The sequence below is a fragment of the Mus caroli genome, chromosome 4 (genome assembly GCF_900094665.2).
Source record: "Mus caroli chromosome 4, CAROLI_EIJ_v1.1, whole genome shotgun sequence".
NCBI classification, from domain to species: Eukaryota; Metazoa; Chordata; class Mammalia; order Rodentia; family Muridae; genus Mus; species Mus caroli.
This window is the reverse complement of record NC_034573.1, coordinates 125,468,104-125,483,583: the sequence shown is the minus strand read 5'-3', so window position 1 is coordinate 125,483,583 and position 15,480 is coordinate 125,468,104. Positions and strand designations below refer to the sequence as shown.

The following is a 15,480-nucleotide window of genomic DNA, read 5'->3' as shown; positions in this document are numbered from 1 at the left end:
TTCCTTGGTGATGAACAGCAGTATGGAAGTGTAAGCTGAATAAACCCTTTCCTCCCCAACTTGCTTCTTGGTCATGATGTTTGTGCAGGAATAGAAATCCTGACTAAGACACCATGAAGTCCATAACAGGAGCCCCTGAGGGCTGCTGGGACCCACCATACTCCACTGGGTGATGAGCTGCCAGGTTGATGAACGGTTCATTTTGTCTCTCAATTCCAAAGTCATTTCAGAGACCACGGGTGCTGCCTCTTGATGAAAATACAGAGTCTTTTTTATTTCCTCCTTTATAATTTTCAAAATCATCTAAGATTTGGCAGCAAACAGCTAGAATTTGATAACTCCTCCCTCCCTCCCTCCCACATCTTGTTGGAGGAAATCGGAAGGCAGAGAAATGTCCAATTGTGTACCGAGATCCACTGAGTAAGGCCAGCCAAAATGTCTGCCATGGGCCATATAGGCTCCACATTGGAAGGAGCCCCGAAGGTCATCATCACCTGCATTGCCTGGCTTCCCAGGTCACCTAGGGAGACTCCTTTCTTCCTCACCCGTCACCATGTCTGCTCCTTGAGGTGTCTTCTCATCTCCACAGCCAAACTGGATTCAGCTTTCAGGGCCCGACACTGTCCCACCCAATGTGGAAGGGTGTTGCCAAGCTCTGCATCTCTCAATCATTGCCTGTTTCCTCTGATCAATGAAGATACTTTCCTTTTGCCCATTTAGTGAAATTTATTATCTCCTGTCTTGCCCTGGCGACCCCTGCACCCGAGTCCCTTTCTGAGTGGGGACTGTGTAATGTTTATCTTCTTAGCTTTGGGGCCATCCTCAGCCTTGTGTATGCTATGTGTCCAAAGAGTGACGGATATGTAGAGAGGCGACAGTCCTATTTTAAAAGAGAATATATTCTGTGCCGTGGGGGGAGCCTTATGGTGTTCACCAGCATCTGTGGTATTAACCCACTCAATGCCAGTAAATACTTCTGGTTGTCACAACCAAACTGTTAGCTTTGTCAATTGTCCCCTGCAGAGCAAAGGTGCCTCCTTCTGTGGCCCACTGACAGAGATTGATAAATCCCCAAGGACTCTATAGGAATGCCCATCTGATGGATGTGAAAAGGCGAGGCTTGTGAAGAGCTTTTGTGGAAACGAAGTTTTACACTCCAGCTTCTGACTTCTAAGGCCAGGGTGCACCCCACATTCTGGAGTCCTCTGAGAACCCCAGCAAAATCTTTGCTTCTCCTCTTTGGTGTGTTAGATCCAGGTCTGTCATGTCCCTGTCCCTTCCCCTGTCCTACCCCCATAGCCTGTGCTAGGTTATGACCCATGGGCTGGCCTGCTGGTCGTTGTAGGGTGGATCTCAGGCTGCCCCCCGACACTCCCATTACTTCTTCTTGAGCTCCTTGGGCTCCTCCCCATGTTTGAACACGCTGATGGTGACCTGGCCTGTCTCCGAACCATACTTGTTCTTGACGAAGATTCCATAGCGCCCGCTATCTTCGCTGGTGACCTTGTCAATGGTGACGGTGACCTCCGTACCCTTCACCTCCATGTGGTATCGGTCAAAGAAGGAGATAGGCTGGTCGTTCTTCAGCCAAGAGATTTCAGGGGACGGGTCTCCCGAGATGACACAGGTCAGGCACAGGGTCTGTTTCGATGGATGGGAGGAAAACAATTTTACGTCCTGTAACCCAATCTTGGCTTTCACCTTTATGCGTATGGAGGGCTACCAGTCCAGGCAGCTGCTCTGCACAAAGGGTATTGCACATGTGTGCATTCCTGTGCGTGTGTGTGTGTTTTAAAAACAAGGTCTTATGTGTCCTAGACTGACCTTGAACTTGATAGGTAGCTGAAGATGACCTTGAACCCTGTCTTTCTGCCCCTACATCCTAAGGGTTGGGATGCAGGCTCGCCCAGCTTATGCAGTGCTGATGGTTGAGCACAGGGCTTGGTGCATGCTAGGCCAGCACTTTACCAACCGAGCCATGTCCCCAGTTCTTCTGTGTGTCCTATTGTACTCCGCAAAGGGAGACGAGTTTTATTTTAACCTAGACTTCTCCAACCCTCAACTTTTTACAGAAAAAGTTACTTACTAGAATTTCAGGCAATTCTCTATTAACGACCTAGTAGTGAGTTCCAGGGCAGCCAGTGCTACACAGAGAAACCCTGTCTCGAAAAACCACCACCAAAAAAAAAAAAAAAGATAAAAAAGTGTGTTTGAGTGTTTGTCTGCACATGTGTATGTAATGTTTGTAATGCATGTATGTATGTATGCATGTATGTATGTATGTGCAAGACCTATGTGCAGTGCCTGTGGAGGCCAGAAGAGGGCACTGTATCCCCTCAAACTGGAGTTACTGAGCCACCCTGTGGGTGCTGGGAATTGAACCTGGGTCCTCCAGAAGAACAGCTAATGCTCTTCACTGCTGAACCACCGCAGCCCCCTAAGACTGTACTGCTTAGACACAAAGGGTTGTGAATGGGCTGGAGAGGTGGCTCAGCAGTTAACAGCACTGACTGCTCTTCTAGAGGTCCTGAGTTCAATTCCCAGCAAGCACATGGTGGCTCACAACCATCTGTAATGGGATCTGATGCCCTCTTCTGGTGTGTCTGAAGACAGCTACAGTGTACTCATATACATAAAATAAATACATAAATCTTTATGAAGAAAAGGTTTTGTGAACTGAGTTTGGAAGTTCTTGAGTGAGGTCTAAGGCAGCATACGGCACAATGATGAAACTCACAGGCTCTGGAACTGAGCTGCTAGCGTGTGAGCTTCAGCTCTGCCCCTCAGGTTGTGTGGCCCTCGCTAGTCTTAACCACTCTAGGTCTCAGTTTCCCCTGCTGTAAAGTGGGACTAGAATTAATACCTTAGTTCCAGCTGTTGCCTCTGGGCGGGGGTGCAAAATCAGTGGAGATATGTACCAATGTATACTAGTAGCCAACACAAAGCAAACACCAGACAGACTTTTGAAAACACTACAGCTTTTAGGGGTCACCTACACTCTTGTGGGAGCCAGAGTCACAGGTGGCAGCCTCCCACCAAGGCTGTCTAAAGATGGGACAGAGCCAGGCTGAGCACAGGGGATCTGACTCCAGGCTCACTGGTTTTCCTTGATACACATGTCATCCCTGAGCCATCTGACCAGCTGTGGCAGGTCCAGCCTCTCTGGCTAGCCCGTCATCTTTAGCTCTCAAATCCATAGCACTGTACTACATTATAGCCTGGAAGGGATTCCCAAAGGAACCCAGGTGTGGGACAGAAGGAATAGTACCTTATCCTCCATGATGGTGGCCACGTCTGGCAGGCCCCTTACCACTTTAGCCCGATCTGGAATGGAAAGAGATGTCCTGAGTGGTTGAGTCCTGCCAGCTGTCCCCCTGTCCCGCAGCTTTCCTCAGAGTGGAGGGTTCCTATCAGGGAGGCTTCTCTCTAGTTCCTCCCTCAGATCTCCTCCCGTGTTCCTTCTCTCCACGGGTGGAAGACGCGACATGTGAGCTGCTTCTGCCATGGAGGTCACTGTGATTAGTGCCACCCAGGAGTTACAGTGACTAGCATCTGTCCCCAAGAGAAAGAAGGTAAAGGAGACTGTCCTGAACTCGAACTAACGGATCTGACCCACGGTAGGGGTCGGGCATCAAGAGGGGGCCAGGGAAAGCAGCAGCTCTTGGGATACCCTGACTCTGGTCCAAGGAGGATCCTGGCAGCCACAGGAAGACAGTGTGGCTACAAAGTACTAAAGAGGGAATCAAATATGTCCCTGACATTGCACCGGAGGCCATGGGGGGACCTAGACCATGTGCCCTAGATATGCAAAAAGCCTGGTTGCAGAAGCTGTTGTCCAATGGGAGGGAGAAGGCCCCTGACTCAGACATAAAAGGCCCCGGGGATGGACATAGTCATGGGCAGGAAGTTGTGCTAGCTCCTCCACAGCTGAGGAGGTGACCCAGTCTCCCCCCCCCCCCCCACACACACACTCCAGTTTCTCAACTCCCAGCAACCACAAGTGGTCAAGATCAAGTCCCTTCTATGATGGCTCCCTGAGCCATCTGACCAGCTGTGGCAGGTCCAGCCTCTCTGGCTAGCCCGTCATCTTTAGCTCTCTATCAGAGTCCTGGATGGATGGGGACATTTGTGTCGGGTGTACAATTAGGTGATGGTGTGAGGGTCCCTCTGGCCTGAACGCACGTGAAGCTGGCTGGCTGTGTTGTCTCCCCCCAAGGTTGGCTGGCCCTGCAGGGTGACTTGGAACCTGACATTGTCAGACTGCAGTTACATATCCAATGCCTGTGCTTCGTGTCACTTGGGGACAATGGGGAGAGGCACCAGCAGATCTGTGTGGATGACTCTGCAGTGTCCTGGATGCTCCTAGCTAACTAGTCCCTCCCTCATCAGGTAGCTGTGGGACTCTGCTGCTTCCTCTGTCCTTCACTGACCACTATCACTGGGCCATGGAGACCTGAGTTATACTCCTAACACTGGACTGTTCAAACCTGGCTGGGGGAGGGGGTGACCTTGTAAGTGGAACAGATTTGAACATGGATTGGCACTGGCTTTCCGGGAGGTGTGTCACATCGCCTGTGCCTGGGGCTGATTCTGGGTTAGACCCACCATCACCTCCCCCAACCCCGCAAGCCTTCAGGTTCTAGGCCACCCCTTTCTTATGTCCCAAGTGCAAAGGCTAGCCCAGCCTTGTGCCTCTCAGTTCTCCGCCACTGGATTCCCACAGAGGGTCGTGTGCACCTGCTCGGCACCAGACCCACACGGCTCTGCCCAACTGACTTCAAGTATCCTTGGGCTCCTTATCCTTCTGTCTTTTTATGGCCAGCTCCCAGGTGTCCCCAGAGCCTGACAGGAAACTGGGGTTCTAGAGAAGCCAGCCTAGACTCAGGAACACGAGGAACAAGACAACCGGGGACTCACTCTTCTCAATGACAGCCAAGGCCCTGAAACACAGAAGAGGGGACAGTGTGGTCTTCTCGCCCTGTGTGAGGTGAGGAAGGTGGAGCCTGCTAATGCTCCCAAAAGAGGAACACTACTACAGTCACTCTACCCCCGAGGGGGCCTGGGATTCGCAAGGAAAACAAGGAGACACTTACTTCAGTCTCTGGTGCTCTGCCAGGGCATCATCAAAAGCTGTAGGACAAAGAGAGGACACGACTGAGAGGGGACTGTCACCTTCCATTCCCTTCCCACTCTGGGATTCTCACAAGGCAGTGCCAGGTTTGTAGGAGGACAGTGCCTCCCAAAAGACCTTGGGATTTTGTTTTTTTCTCTTTCCATTTCTTTTTGAGATAAGTTCCCACTGTTTAGCCAAGGATGGCCTTCTTTGAACTAGCTATCCTCCTGCCTCCACCTCCTATGTGTTAAAATTACAGACATGTGCCACCCTGTCTGACCTCATTGTGGAATTTTCCTTTAAATTGTTTTTTGTTTGTTTGTTTTGGAGGAAGGACAGGAGAGATGGCTAGAGGGCCACGGAAATGAATGGAAATCTGCAACTGATGGGGGTGGGCACGTGGGGGAGGGGCATCTCTAGGGCGAGACGGAGACCTGGGATAAGGGAGGCGCCCAAGAATCAATGGGGTGACCTTAGCTGTGACTCACTACACTGGGGACATGGAACCTGAAGAGGCCACCTCCTATAGCCAGGCAGGAGCCCCAGTGGAGCAGTAGAGACACCAACCCACCCACAAAACTTTCTACCCAAAATGTATCCTGTCTACAAGAAACACTGGCTCAGGGAATGGAGCAGAGACTGAGGGAATGGCCAACCAATGACCAGCCCAACTTGAGACCCATCTCGTGGGCAAGCACCTATCCCTAAAACTATTAATGATACTCTGTTAGGCTTGTAGACAGAAACATGATGTCCTCTTAGAGGCTCCCCCCATCAGCTGACTCAGACAGATGCAGACACCCACAGCCAAACAGTGGATGGAGCTTGGGGACTCTTATGGAAGAGTAGGAGGAAGCATTGTGGGCCCCGAAAGGGGACAGGAACTCTACAGGAAGACCAACAGAGCAGCTAAGCTGGACCCTTGAGGGGTCTCAGAGACTGAACAACCAATCGTAGAACATACATGGTCAGGACCTAGCACTGCCACCCCCACCCCCAATCCCTCCTCCACACATATGTGACAGAGGTGCAGCTTGGTGTTCACGTGGGCTGGGCTGCCTTGACTGGCCACAGTGGGAGAGGATGCACCTAGCCTTGCAGAGACTTGAAGTGCCAGGGTGGGGGGATACCTAGAGGGGCCCCTACTTGCTCAGAGGAAATAGGAGGTGGGAGATGGGGGAAGGATTGTGAGAAGCGGTGATGGGGGCAGTGAGTGGTATGTAAAGTGAACAAGTAAAAAAAAAATTTAATTCCCCCCCTTTGGGCTGGAGGGATGTCTCAGTGGTTAAGAGCACTGACTGCTCTTCCAGAGATCTTGAGTTCAATTCCCAGCAACCACATGATGGCTCACAACCATCTGTAATGGGATCTGATGCCCTCTTCTGGTGTCTCTGAAGAGAGCAATGATGTACTCATATATATACAATAAGTAAATAAATTAGTAAAAAAAAAAAAAGAAACAAAAATTTGTTGTTGTTGTTGTTTGTAATTTGTTATTATTGTGTGTGGATGTGAAGGTCAAAGGAAACTTCACGAAGTCCATTCTCTTCTTCCGGTTTTATATGAGCTCAGGGGATCAGTTTTGCATAGCAAGGGCTTTTAACTCCTGAGCCTTCTTGCCACTCCTCCATCCTCTGATGTCACACAAGGTTCCAGGTAATCTGGGCTGGTCTCAAACTCACTGTGTAGCTGGGGTTGACCTTGAACTCCTGATCCTCCTGCCATGGTGCCTGAGCCCCTGGGATTGTCTAGACAGAGCTCTCAGCAGTCAGACAGACAGACAGACAAACAGACCTCACCTTGCCCAGACAGGTCTGCTGAGAGCTGCCGGACTTCCTTCCCAGCAGTGATCTCCAGGGTGTATTTGCCTTTATCTGAGTCCTTAGGGTCCAGGATGTGGAGCCAAATCTCGTCCAGGGTGGTGCCTGCCCGTACCCGATCGCCACTCTCCAGCCGCTTTTCTCTGGAATGCAAAGGCACAGAAAGGGTAGGGTAGACTGTGGGTCAGCTCCCCGGCCACCCACCAGACACTTGCTACGGATCCACTCATCCGTTCACTGTGTAATGCTTCGTTCATCGTCTGACCATCCACCCATCCATCCATTCGGCATTCAGCTAGCCATCCACCCATCCATCCATTCGGCATTCAGTTACTCCTCCCTTCCTTCACTCAATCCTGTAGCAGGCCATCTGCATGCAAAAGCTGGGTCTGTGTCTGTGTTATGCCCGGCAGGCTGGAGCCATGAGCAAGAGGGCAATCTTGGGGTGGTGACTTCCCTACTTTTGGGGTCACACACCCACCTCTTCCTTCTCATCCCAATCTTCCCTGTGTTTCTGCCCAGACCCCTGTCTCCTAACTTCAGAAACCAGAGAAGTTTCAACTCTTCCCCTTCTCTTCTTAAATTTCATCCCTAAAGACATCCAGCCCACGTCCCCAGTGTTCTGGTCCCTCAGCCTATTGTCACAGGATTCGGAAACTCTGGCAGGAGAAGGGACTCCCGTCTTTCTGAAGCTTCCCGTGGCCCTCACTCTCATTGCACAGATTTTCCCAAGTCAGAACAGACTTCCCTATCGAATGGGCACAGCCGTGTGCGCTCCACAAGGCCTGCATAGGACGAGAGGCTCTGCGGGGATCCTGTTCTCAAATGATCTTGGGTGACTTGGCTGAATCTTTGTAGAAGCCTTCTTGATTTCCTGTCCTGACCCTCCCACAGCGCTCTCTGCCTGGACCTGCCTCCTGAGCCTGGACACTTGGCTCTGTTGAGGCTACAGGGGTCGGCCAGTGTACAACACTCTAGTGACTGGCTCTTCTTCACTCCTGCATCCTTTCTTCCCTCGGTTTCCAGATATGCTCTGGATACCATAATCCTTTGGTTGTCATGGAGACCTCAGATCAATGGCCCACATTCCTATCCTCCCTGGGGCGGGGGGGGGGGGGGGACTCTTCTACTCCTTTCCTCCCTGGGCAGGACCTATGGAAGAGTGTCCCCTCTGCTCATCCTTTGGGTCTGGGACCTGTGGGAGGACTAGGTAGGGGGAAGAGGAGAAGAATCCCAAAGGCGCAGGCACTGGAACCTTCCAACTGGCGAGGGCTCCAGGGCATGGCCAACCTACTTGTGGAACCATGCCGTCTTCATGTAGTCCACGTTGTAGTATTTGACCTTGCTGAAGAGCCGGATGCCCTCTTCAGTCCCCTGGATTTTCAGTGGGGTTGCAGAGAGAGCTGGGGATGCGGAGGCCAAAGGTGAGTGCCCCCTGAGGACAGGGAAGTTTTGGAGCCAGCCTGCTTGCTGCAGCTCCAGAGAAGTTAGGCGGGAGCACCATACCGTGTGAGGGCAGGGCCTTCCAGCCCCCTCACTGAGGGCAGAGGCTAGACCGATGTCTGAAGCTGCTAAGGCTGATGGGGGAATCCCTGGAGGCTCGTTGGCTTTAGCCAGGTCAAGACAAAGAGGTTTGCTTACTTACCACCAATCCTGCCCAGCTCAGTGAGGACGGCATCTAGGGCTGGAGAGAGACAGAGGGTTGGTTCCCTTACAGATGTCGGGGTGGTGGTGGTGGCTTTGGAGAAGGGTGAGGAAGCTCAGAGTCTCTCTGAAGATGGAGACTGGAGTGATGGATGAATCAGGCATAAGGCTGCCATCTGATATCTATCTATCTATCTATCTATCTATCTATCTATCTATCTATCTATCTATCTATTCTCTGCATGGCCCTTGCTGTCCTGGAACTTGCTCTGTAGACCAGGCTGGCCTCAAACTCAGAAATCTGCCTGCCTCTGCTTCCTGAGTGTTGGGATTAAAGGCATGCACCACCACTGCCCGGCTCCATCTGATTTTCTTGTGAGTTGTGTTGACCAGCCTCAAGAAGAGCCAGGGCCCTCTGTGGGAGGGTCTTCAAGACTGGATTAACTGTGGCATACCACAGCAGCACACATATCGGGTCCCTACTAGTGGCTAGCTGTGTAACCTTGGGCAACTCACCGAGCCTCTCTATGCTTCAGTTTCCCCAAGTGGCACGGAGATCGCACACATCTTAGGCCGCATGTCACACCACAGTCTCTTGCTCGCGTGTGAGCTCCTTACAGCCCTCCTCCCATCCCTGATGTCACTGGCGCCTACCTTCACCTGTGAGGTCCAGCACAGTGTCATCTTCCCCTCTCTCGTCAGAAACCACGGCTCTGTAGACTCCCTGGTTTTCTTTGGAAAACTAAAGAAGAGGATGACAGCGTGTGTGAGGGGTGACAGCGAGCCAGGAGGTCCCAGATCCCCACCCTGTGTGGGCTCTGTCAGTTCTGGAATTGGTGGGTCTAGGGAGTGTGTGCATGTGTGTCTGAGAGTGTGTGAGTCTGTGTGTGAGAGTATTTCTGTGTGTAAGGCTGTTTGTATGAGTGTGTGTGCATGTGTGTGAGTGTATGTGTGTGGGCATTTGAGTGTGTGTGTGTGACTGATTGGGTATGTGTGTATGAGTGTATATGTCTGTATGAGTTGTGTGTAAATGTATGTATGCGAGTGTATGTGTGTGCATTTGTATGTGTGCAAACGTGTGTGAGTGTATGTATATGAGTGTTTGTATGAATATATATATGTGAGTGTTTTTATGTGTGTGAGCATTTGTATGAGTGTGTGTATGAGTATGTATGTGCATTTGATTGACTGTGTAAGTATGTATGAGTGCATTGTGTATGACCGCATATGAGTGGATATGAGTGTGTGAGTGTGTGTGACTGTATGAGTGTGAATGAGTGTATGTGTGAGTGTAGGAGTGAGGGTTTGTGTGAGTGTGTGTGAGTCTGTGAGTGTCTGTGTACTGAGGGTAGAAATGAACACATCTGGTTTCCCAGGTGACTCCTTAGAGCACAGCCCAGCTCAGCCTGGAGAGCCTGGGCAGAGCTTGTCTGTACAGGACGTGAGTTCTCCAGCATGCTCCTCTCCCTGAGACTGACACAAGGACCCCCTGCATTTCTCTAGAGGGAAGCCTGTTTTCCTTGGCTCAGAACATGGAGTCCTTCTGCTGTGTGTTTGCAGTCTTGAATCAAATCTGCAGCAACAGTCACTGAACTGAGAACGTGACTGCATTTTGGAAAATGTTTGCTGACGACAGAACCTTGGCCAGCTCATGTGCTAGACAAAGCACCTACTAAGCTCAGCCTCAGCGCATGGGTATGCTTTTGGGTTAAGAAGCCAAGGTCAGAAGTGACATCTTATCATAAGGCAACCCCCTCAGGGATCCTTAAAGATCCCCTCCCACCTGGGCCACTTCCACACAGCGACTTTGGGGTAGGATCCAAGGCAGAGGTAAGATTTTCCTCTAAAACTTTTCTTTTTGACCCACAGAAGGTCATAAAGTCCCAGTTATATTGGGGTGGTGCTGGAGAGAGCCAAGTTCTCAGAGCAGGCCCTGGGGTGGACAGAAATCTAGGCGTGCCTCAGCCTTGTGGAGCAGACATGGCTGCACCCACTGGGGAGTGATTTCTGACCCAACTCTAGTCTTATGTCCTTGAACTTCATCTGTCTACCTGTCCATGAAGTAGCTCTGATGTCCTTGGTGTCCTTCAAGGACCCAAGGATTAACACTGTGGGAGCCAGAAAGCCCCGCCCACACAGGACTCCACAAATATTAAGAACCCACTGAATGCCACATCCCTTTTGAGGAGCAATCAAGATGTGGGAAAAGACCCTTGACTTGCCATTTCCTTCCTAGTGAGGACCTGTGAACAGTTTCCCAGCATCCCCAGCACCCAGCCAAAGGCCGGGAAGTCAGCAGGGGGCAGGCAGCAGGCAGGCAGGAGGTCGGCCTTGCACTGGGAGGTCTTAGTCTTCCCTGGGTGTGCGGAGGGACCTAGGAAAGAACCCAGCTCCACGCCTGCTTTTCTCTGACTTGCCTCACCAGGGCACATCCCCAGACTTGGGCAGGGAGCTCACAGAGAGCAGTAAGGTCAGAGGGGGTAGTGACTAGCCCCAGGCTGCATATACTGGACCAGAACCAGGCCTGGAACCTGAGACGTGAAAAAAAAATTCAGAAATAAGTAATCCTAGGCCTGTGTTTTGAAACATTTACGTCCTGGTTTTTAAATGTTAATTTTGAGTTTTCAAAAATGCATAAATGAGTTCGGTTTGTTTATTTTTAATTTAATTATATTTGTTTGGTGGTTGTTTTGCAAGACAGAGCTTCTCTCTGCACTGGCTGTCCTGGAACTCACCTTATAGACCAGGCTGGCCTCGAACTCACAGAACTCTTCCTGCCTCTGCCTCCCAAGTGCTGGGATTAAAGGAGTGAGCTGCTACGCTTGGCTTTAGGGTTTTTTTTTTTTTTTTTTAAAGAGAAAGCCCTTTTTTTTCCTTAAAAACTTCTCTCTCTCTCTCTTTTTTTTAAGTCTTTATTATTATTTATTTATTTATTATAAGTACACTGTAGCTGTCTTCAGATGCACCAGAAGAGGGCGCCAGATTCCACTAAGGGTGGTTGTGAGCCACCATGTGGTTGCTGGGATTTGAACTCAGGACCTTCTGAAGAGCAGTCAGTGCTCTTAGCCGCTGAGCCATCTCACCTGCCCCCGGCTTTAGGGGTTTTGTGGTTGTTTGTTTGTTTGTTTGTTTGTTTGTTTTTAAGACGGACATAGCCTAGGCTAGCCTCAAACACCTTATGTGTCATTCACACTTCATTTCTGTGGTGCTTTTTGTGTATGCTCAGCAAGCTCTCTGCCAGCTGAACCACACTCCCACGTCCTAATATTTATCTTCTAAAAAGCATTCTCTTTAACTATTTTATGTGTTGCATGTATGTCTGTGCACAGTGTGGGTGTAATGCCCATGGAGGCCAGAAGAGGGCGAACTGGAGCTACAGACAGCTGTGAGCTTCGGGTCCCCAGCAGCAAGAGCTCTGAGCCAGTTCTCCAGCCCCTGTCCTTCCTTGACTGGGCTCTGGCGCTTCTGTGTGACCAGCTCTGCTCAGGCTCCGCCCAGCCCTCTTGTCACCATTCAGTGGGCAGCTGAGCAGGGTGGACCCCAAGTCCCACCTGCACTCACCCCCTCAATGGAGAGACTCCCATCTCCGGTCGGCGGGTTGTACTGCCCATGGGGCGCCTCTTTCTTCTGGAAGAGCCACTGAAAGCGACTCTCCTTCTTCGTGTTCGTTACCTGAGGAGGACGGGGCATGAGGGAGCTCCATCAGACTTTCCATTTTAAGATAAAAACCCATGCTCTTTTACATGGCTCCTCCCACATGGCCCGCCACCGAGACTCCTGGTGCACTAAAGCCAGCCGATCCCTTCCTTAAACTATATGTCTCAAGTCCTGACTTTTGCTAATGTCACTTCCTGCCTCTTGACCTCTTTCACCGTTTTTTTCTTGTGAATACTTAGGACTCTTGATGAAGTCAGCTGTTACTGCCTCCAGGAAGTCCTCCTTGAAGTCTCCCAAAGGGCACAGCCTTGCCTCATAACTGATGAATTTCCTGAATGTATCTGATCAAGGATAAGGCATGTGGTATTTAGTAATTCTGCCTTGTGCTGTGTCTTCCCAGAGGCCCAAGGGAACTCTGGATGCCCAAGACCTTGCTGAACATTGATGGCATTCTTCTCAGAAAGAGCGGGCTGGTGAAGGGGCTTTCTTGCACATTCTCAAAGGACCTGGGCTTTGAGTAAGGGTGACTGGGTTGGGACCTGGCCCCTGTCACCTTCATGTCTTCAGTTTGTTACTTACTTGCTTTCTCGTCTCTGAGGCAGCATAGAAAGTGTGGATGATTCATACAGACACACGTGTGTCCATCTATCTGTCTGTCTCTCTCTCTTTCTCTCTCTCTGTATGTGTGTGTGTGTGTGTGTGTGGTGTGTGTGTGTGTGAGACTGTGTCTCTCTGTGTGCACTCATTCTCCCAGGGGCCACTTCCCAGGTGTGGGATCAGCCAGTCACAGGAGATAGAATCCTAGGGTGGAGTTGGCAAGGATTGGCACTAGGCTTCGGGACAAGTCACAGTTCATGCCTCATTGGACTGATGGCCGGGTTGGAGGAGGGGTGTAGACTTGCCTTGCACGTCAGAAGCACTTGGCAGTCATCTGTGACCTTCCAAGTCAAAGGCTCCTGGAAATAGGGACCTGCAAGGGAAAGAGGACAAACCCAGGAGTCATGAGCTTTAAGCTGAACCAGGGCGCCACCTGGTGGCTAGACAGGGGAAAACAGCTGGGCCGGAGACTGCCAAAGACTGGTCTCTAAGACCAGGGCAAGGACTGCGGTGGGGGGAGCAAGGGGCCTGGGGTCTTCTTAAACGAAGAAAACTTTAAGGGGATACTGGCCGGCCTCGGGCTTGTAAAATGAAGTTTTATTCTGTTATCAGGGCAGGACTTGACCAGATCATGGTGAACCTCCCTGGCTGGGTTGGTATTTTTAAGCACCGATCAGTGATCAGTGGCTTACCCTGTTTTCTCTTCCAGTCTCTTCTCTTTGCGTCTGCCTTTCTCAGGAGCTTGTCAAATTCTGTGAATACACCGGGAGGAAACGGCATGAGTGAAGAGAGCAAAGGGAACTGGGGTGGGTGGAAGACCAGGGATGTGCTTAGCAGACCTTAGAGGCCCGGGGGGCGGGGGAGGGAATGATGGTGGGGGGTGGGCAGGAAGGATGGGTTCAGGCTGGTGGGGTGGAGTGGGGCCAGGCTGACCGTCATCCACCAGGGCGAGGGTGATCTGGTTCTTGGCTTTTCCATCTTGGAGCTGGGCGGTGTAGGACCCCTTGTCATCTTCGGAAAGTTGTTGGATGATAACTTCCACCAAGCCCTTCTCCCGGTCAAAGTTGATCTTGCGGTTCTGGCAGAACAAATCCCTGAGTTCTTTTTGGGCATGTCCTGTTCTGGGAGCTCTGTTGGGGGCACACCTCAGGATGTGATCAAGATTGGGGTGCTATGTGCACAACAGTCAACCTCCAGGGACTGGGGAGGGCTTCCTGGTAGCGTTTTCCTGCTTGAATAAACTGGGAATCTTCAGCACGCCATGCTTGGGTTAATTATAATTTAATAGTAAGCTCTGTAGCTGTACTGTGCCCTGGTGGCTATTTTCAACTTCTTTTACAATTAAAAAAAAATCGTTACATCTTAATCATTTTAATTCCCTCTGTGTGTGTGTGTATGTGTGTGGTGTGGGGGGATGCATAGGCCACAGCATAAGTGTTGAGTTCAAAGAACTACTTACAGAAGTCAGTTCTGTGTTCTCTTTCTTTCTTATTTTTTAAAAAAGATTTATTTATTTTATGTATATTATATGAGTACACTGTAGCTGTCATCAGACACACCAGAAGAGGGCATCAGATCCCATTACAGATGGTTGTGAGCCACCATGTGGTGGGAATTGAACTCAGGACCTCTGGAAGAGCAGTCAGTGCTCTTAACCCCTGAGCCATCTCTCTAGTCCCTGTGTTCTCGTTCTCATGTGGACCCTGGGGATTAAGATTAAGCTGATGCCATCAGGCTTGGTGGCACGTGCTTTTTAATTACTAGGCCATCTCTCTCCCATCCTGTTTTTTTTTTACTTAAAAGATTTCTTTTTATTTTCTGTGTACAGGGTTTTGTCTGCATGTCTGTGCACCATGCACACGCAGTACCCGTGGATGTCAGAAGAAGACATCGGATCCTCTAGAACTGGTGTTAAGGAAGACTGTGAGCTGCCATGTGGGTGCTGGGACCCGAACCTGGGTCCTTTGCCGCTGCTCCTAACCACTGAGCAGCCTCACCGGCTCCCTTCTGTCTCTGCCTCCTGAGCGATGAGGTCACAGGCTGGCATTACCCAGCATTCCCCCTACACTGTAGTATACCCACTCTGTAGAACTAACAGCCATTTACAGTTTGCTGCACACTAACATCATACAAGTTTTATTCTCTGCATTTAGGTCCTTACTACCCTGGCTCTATTTACATGTGTGACAGAAGGGAAGAACCTACTTGGCTGATGACCCAACCAACGTCCACTGAAACCGCCAGACCAACGGTTCTCAAACCTCCTAATGCTGCGACCCTTCAATACAGCTGCTCTTCTCTTCCCGTTGTTGCTATTTCGCTGCTACTTTGTAACTGTAATCTTGCTACTGTTATGAATCACAGGTAAATCTCTGTGTTTTCCCATGGTCTTCCATGTGAAAGATCATTGGACCCCCCAAAGGGGGTCAAGAGCCATAGGTTGAAAACCTCTGCTCTAGACTTTACAGTGTCTCTGATAATGTGCAGCAGGCTCTATGTGTACTCCTTACACACAACTTTCAAATATACTCCCTGGTCTGCTCCTGATCCTGGGAAAACCTGCCTGCCCTAGTGTGCAGACACAGACACAGAGATGGAGGCAGAGAGAGGGAGGGAGAGGAGGAGGGAGGGAGAGGGGGAGGGAGGGAG

At 50.6% G+C, this 15,480-nt stretch overlaps 1 protein-coding gene across 1 annotated transcript in view; it reads right to left on the bottom strand.

Annotated features, from left to right (window-relative positions):
* Positions 1-377: 377 nt before the first annotated feature.
* Positions 378-15,480, bottom strand: part of Myom3 (myomesin 3) — a 52,073-nt gene continuing 36,970 nt past the window's right edge. The window contains exons 25-36 of the mRNA XM_021161113.2: positions 13,765-13,909; positions 13,524-13,583; positions 13,137-13,204; positions 12,139-12,249; positions 9,232-9,319; positions 8,579-8,617; positions 8,228-8,336; positions 6,913-7,076; positions 5,094-5,130; positions 4,918-4,940; positions 3,269-3,324; positions 378-1,641 (exon numbers count right to left, since the gene is read on the bottom strand). Coding sequence (XP_021016772.1) covers positions 1,378-1,641; positions 3,269-3,324; positions 4,918-4,940; positions 5,094-5,130; positions 6,913-7,076; positions 8,228-8,336; positions 8,579-8,617; positions 9,232-9,319; positions 12,139-12,249; positions 13,137-13,204; positions 13,524-13,583; positions 13,765-13,909 — 1,164 coding nt within the window. The 3' untranslated portion in view covers positions 378-1,377. The remainder of the gene's footprint in view (positions 1,642-3,268; positions 3,325-4,917; positions 4,941-5,093; positions 5,131-6,912; positions 7,077-8,227; positions 8,337-8,578; positions 8,618-9,231; positions 9,320-12,138; positions 12,250-13,136; positions 13,205-13,523; positions 13,584-13,764; positions 13,910-15,480) is intronic.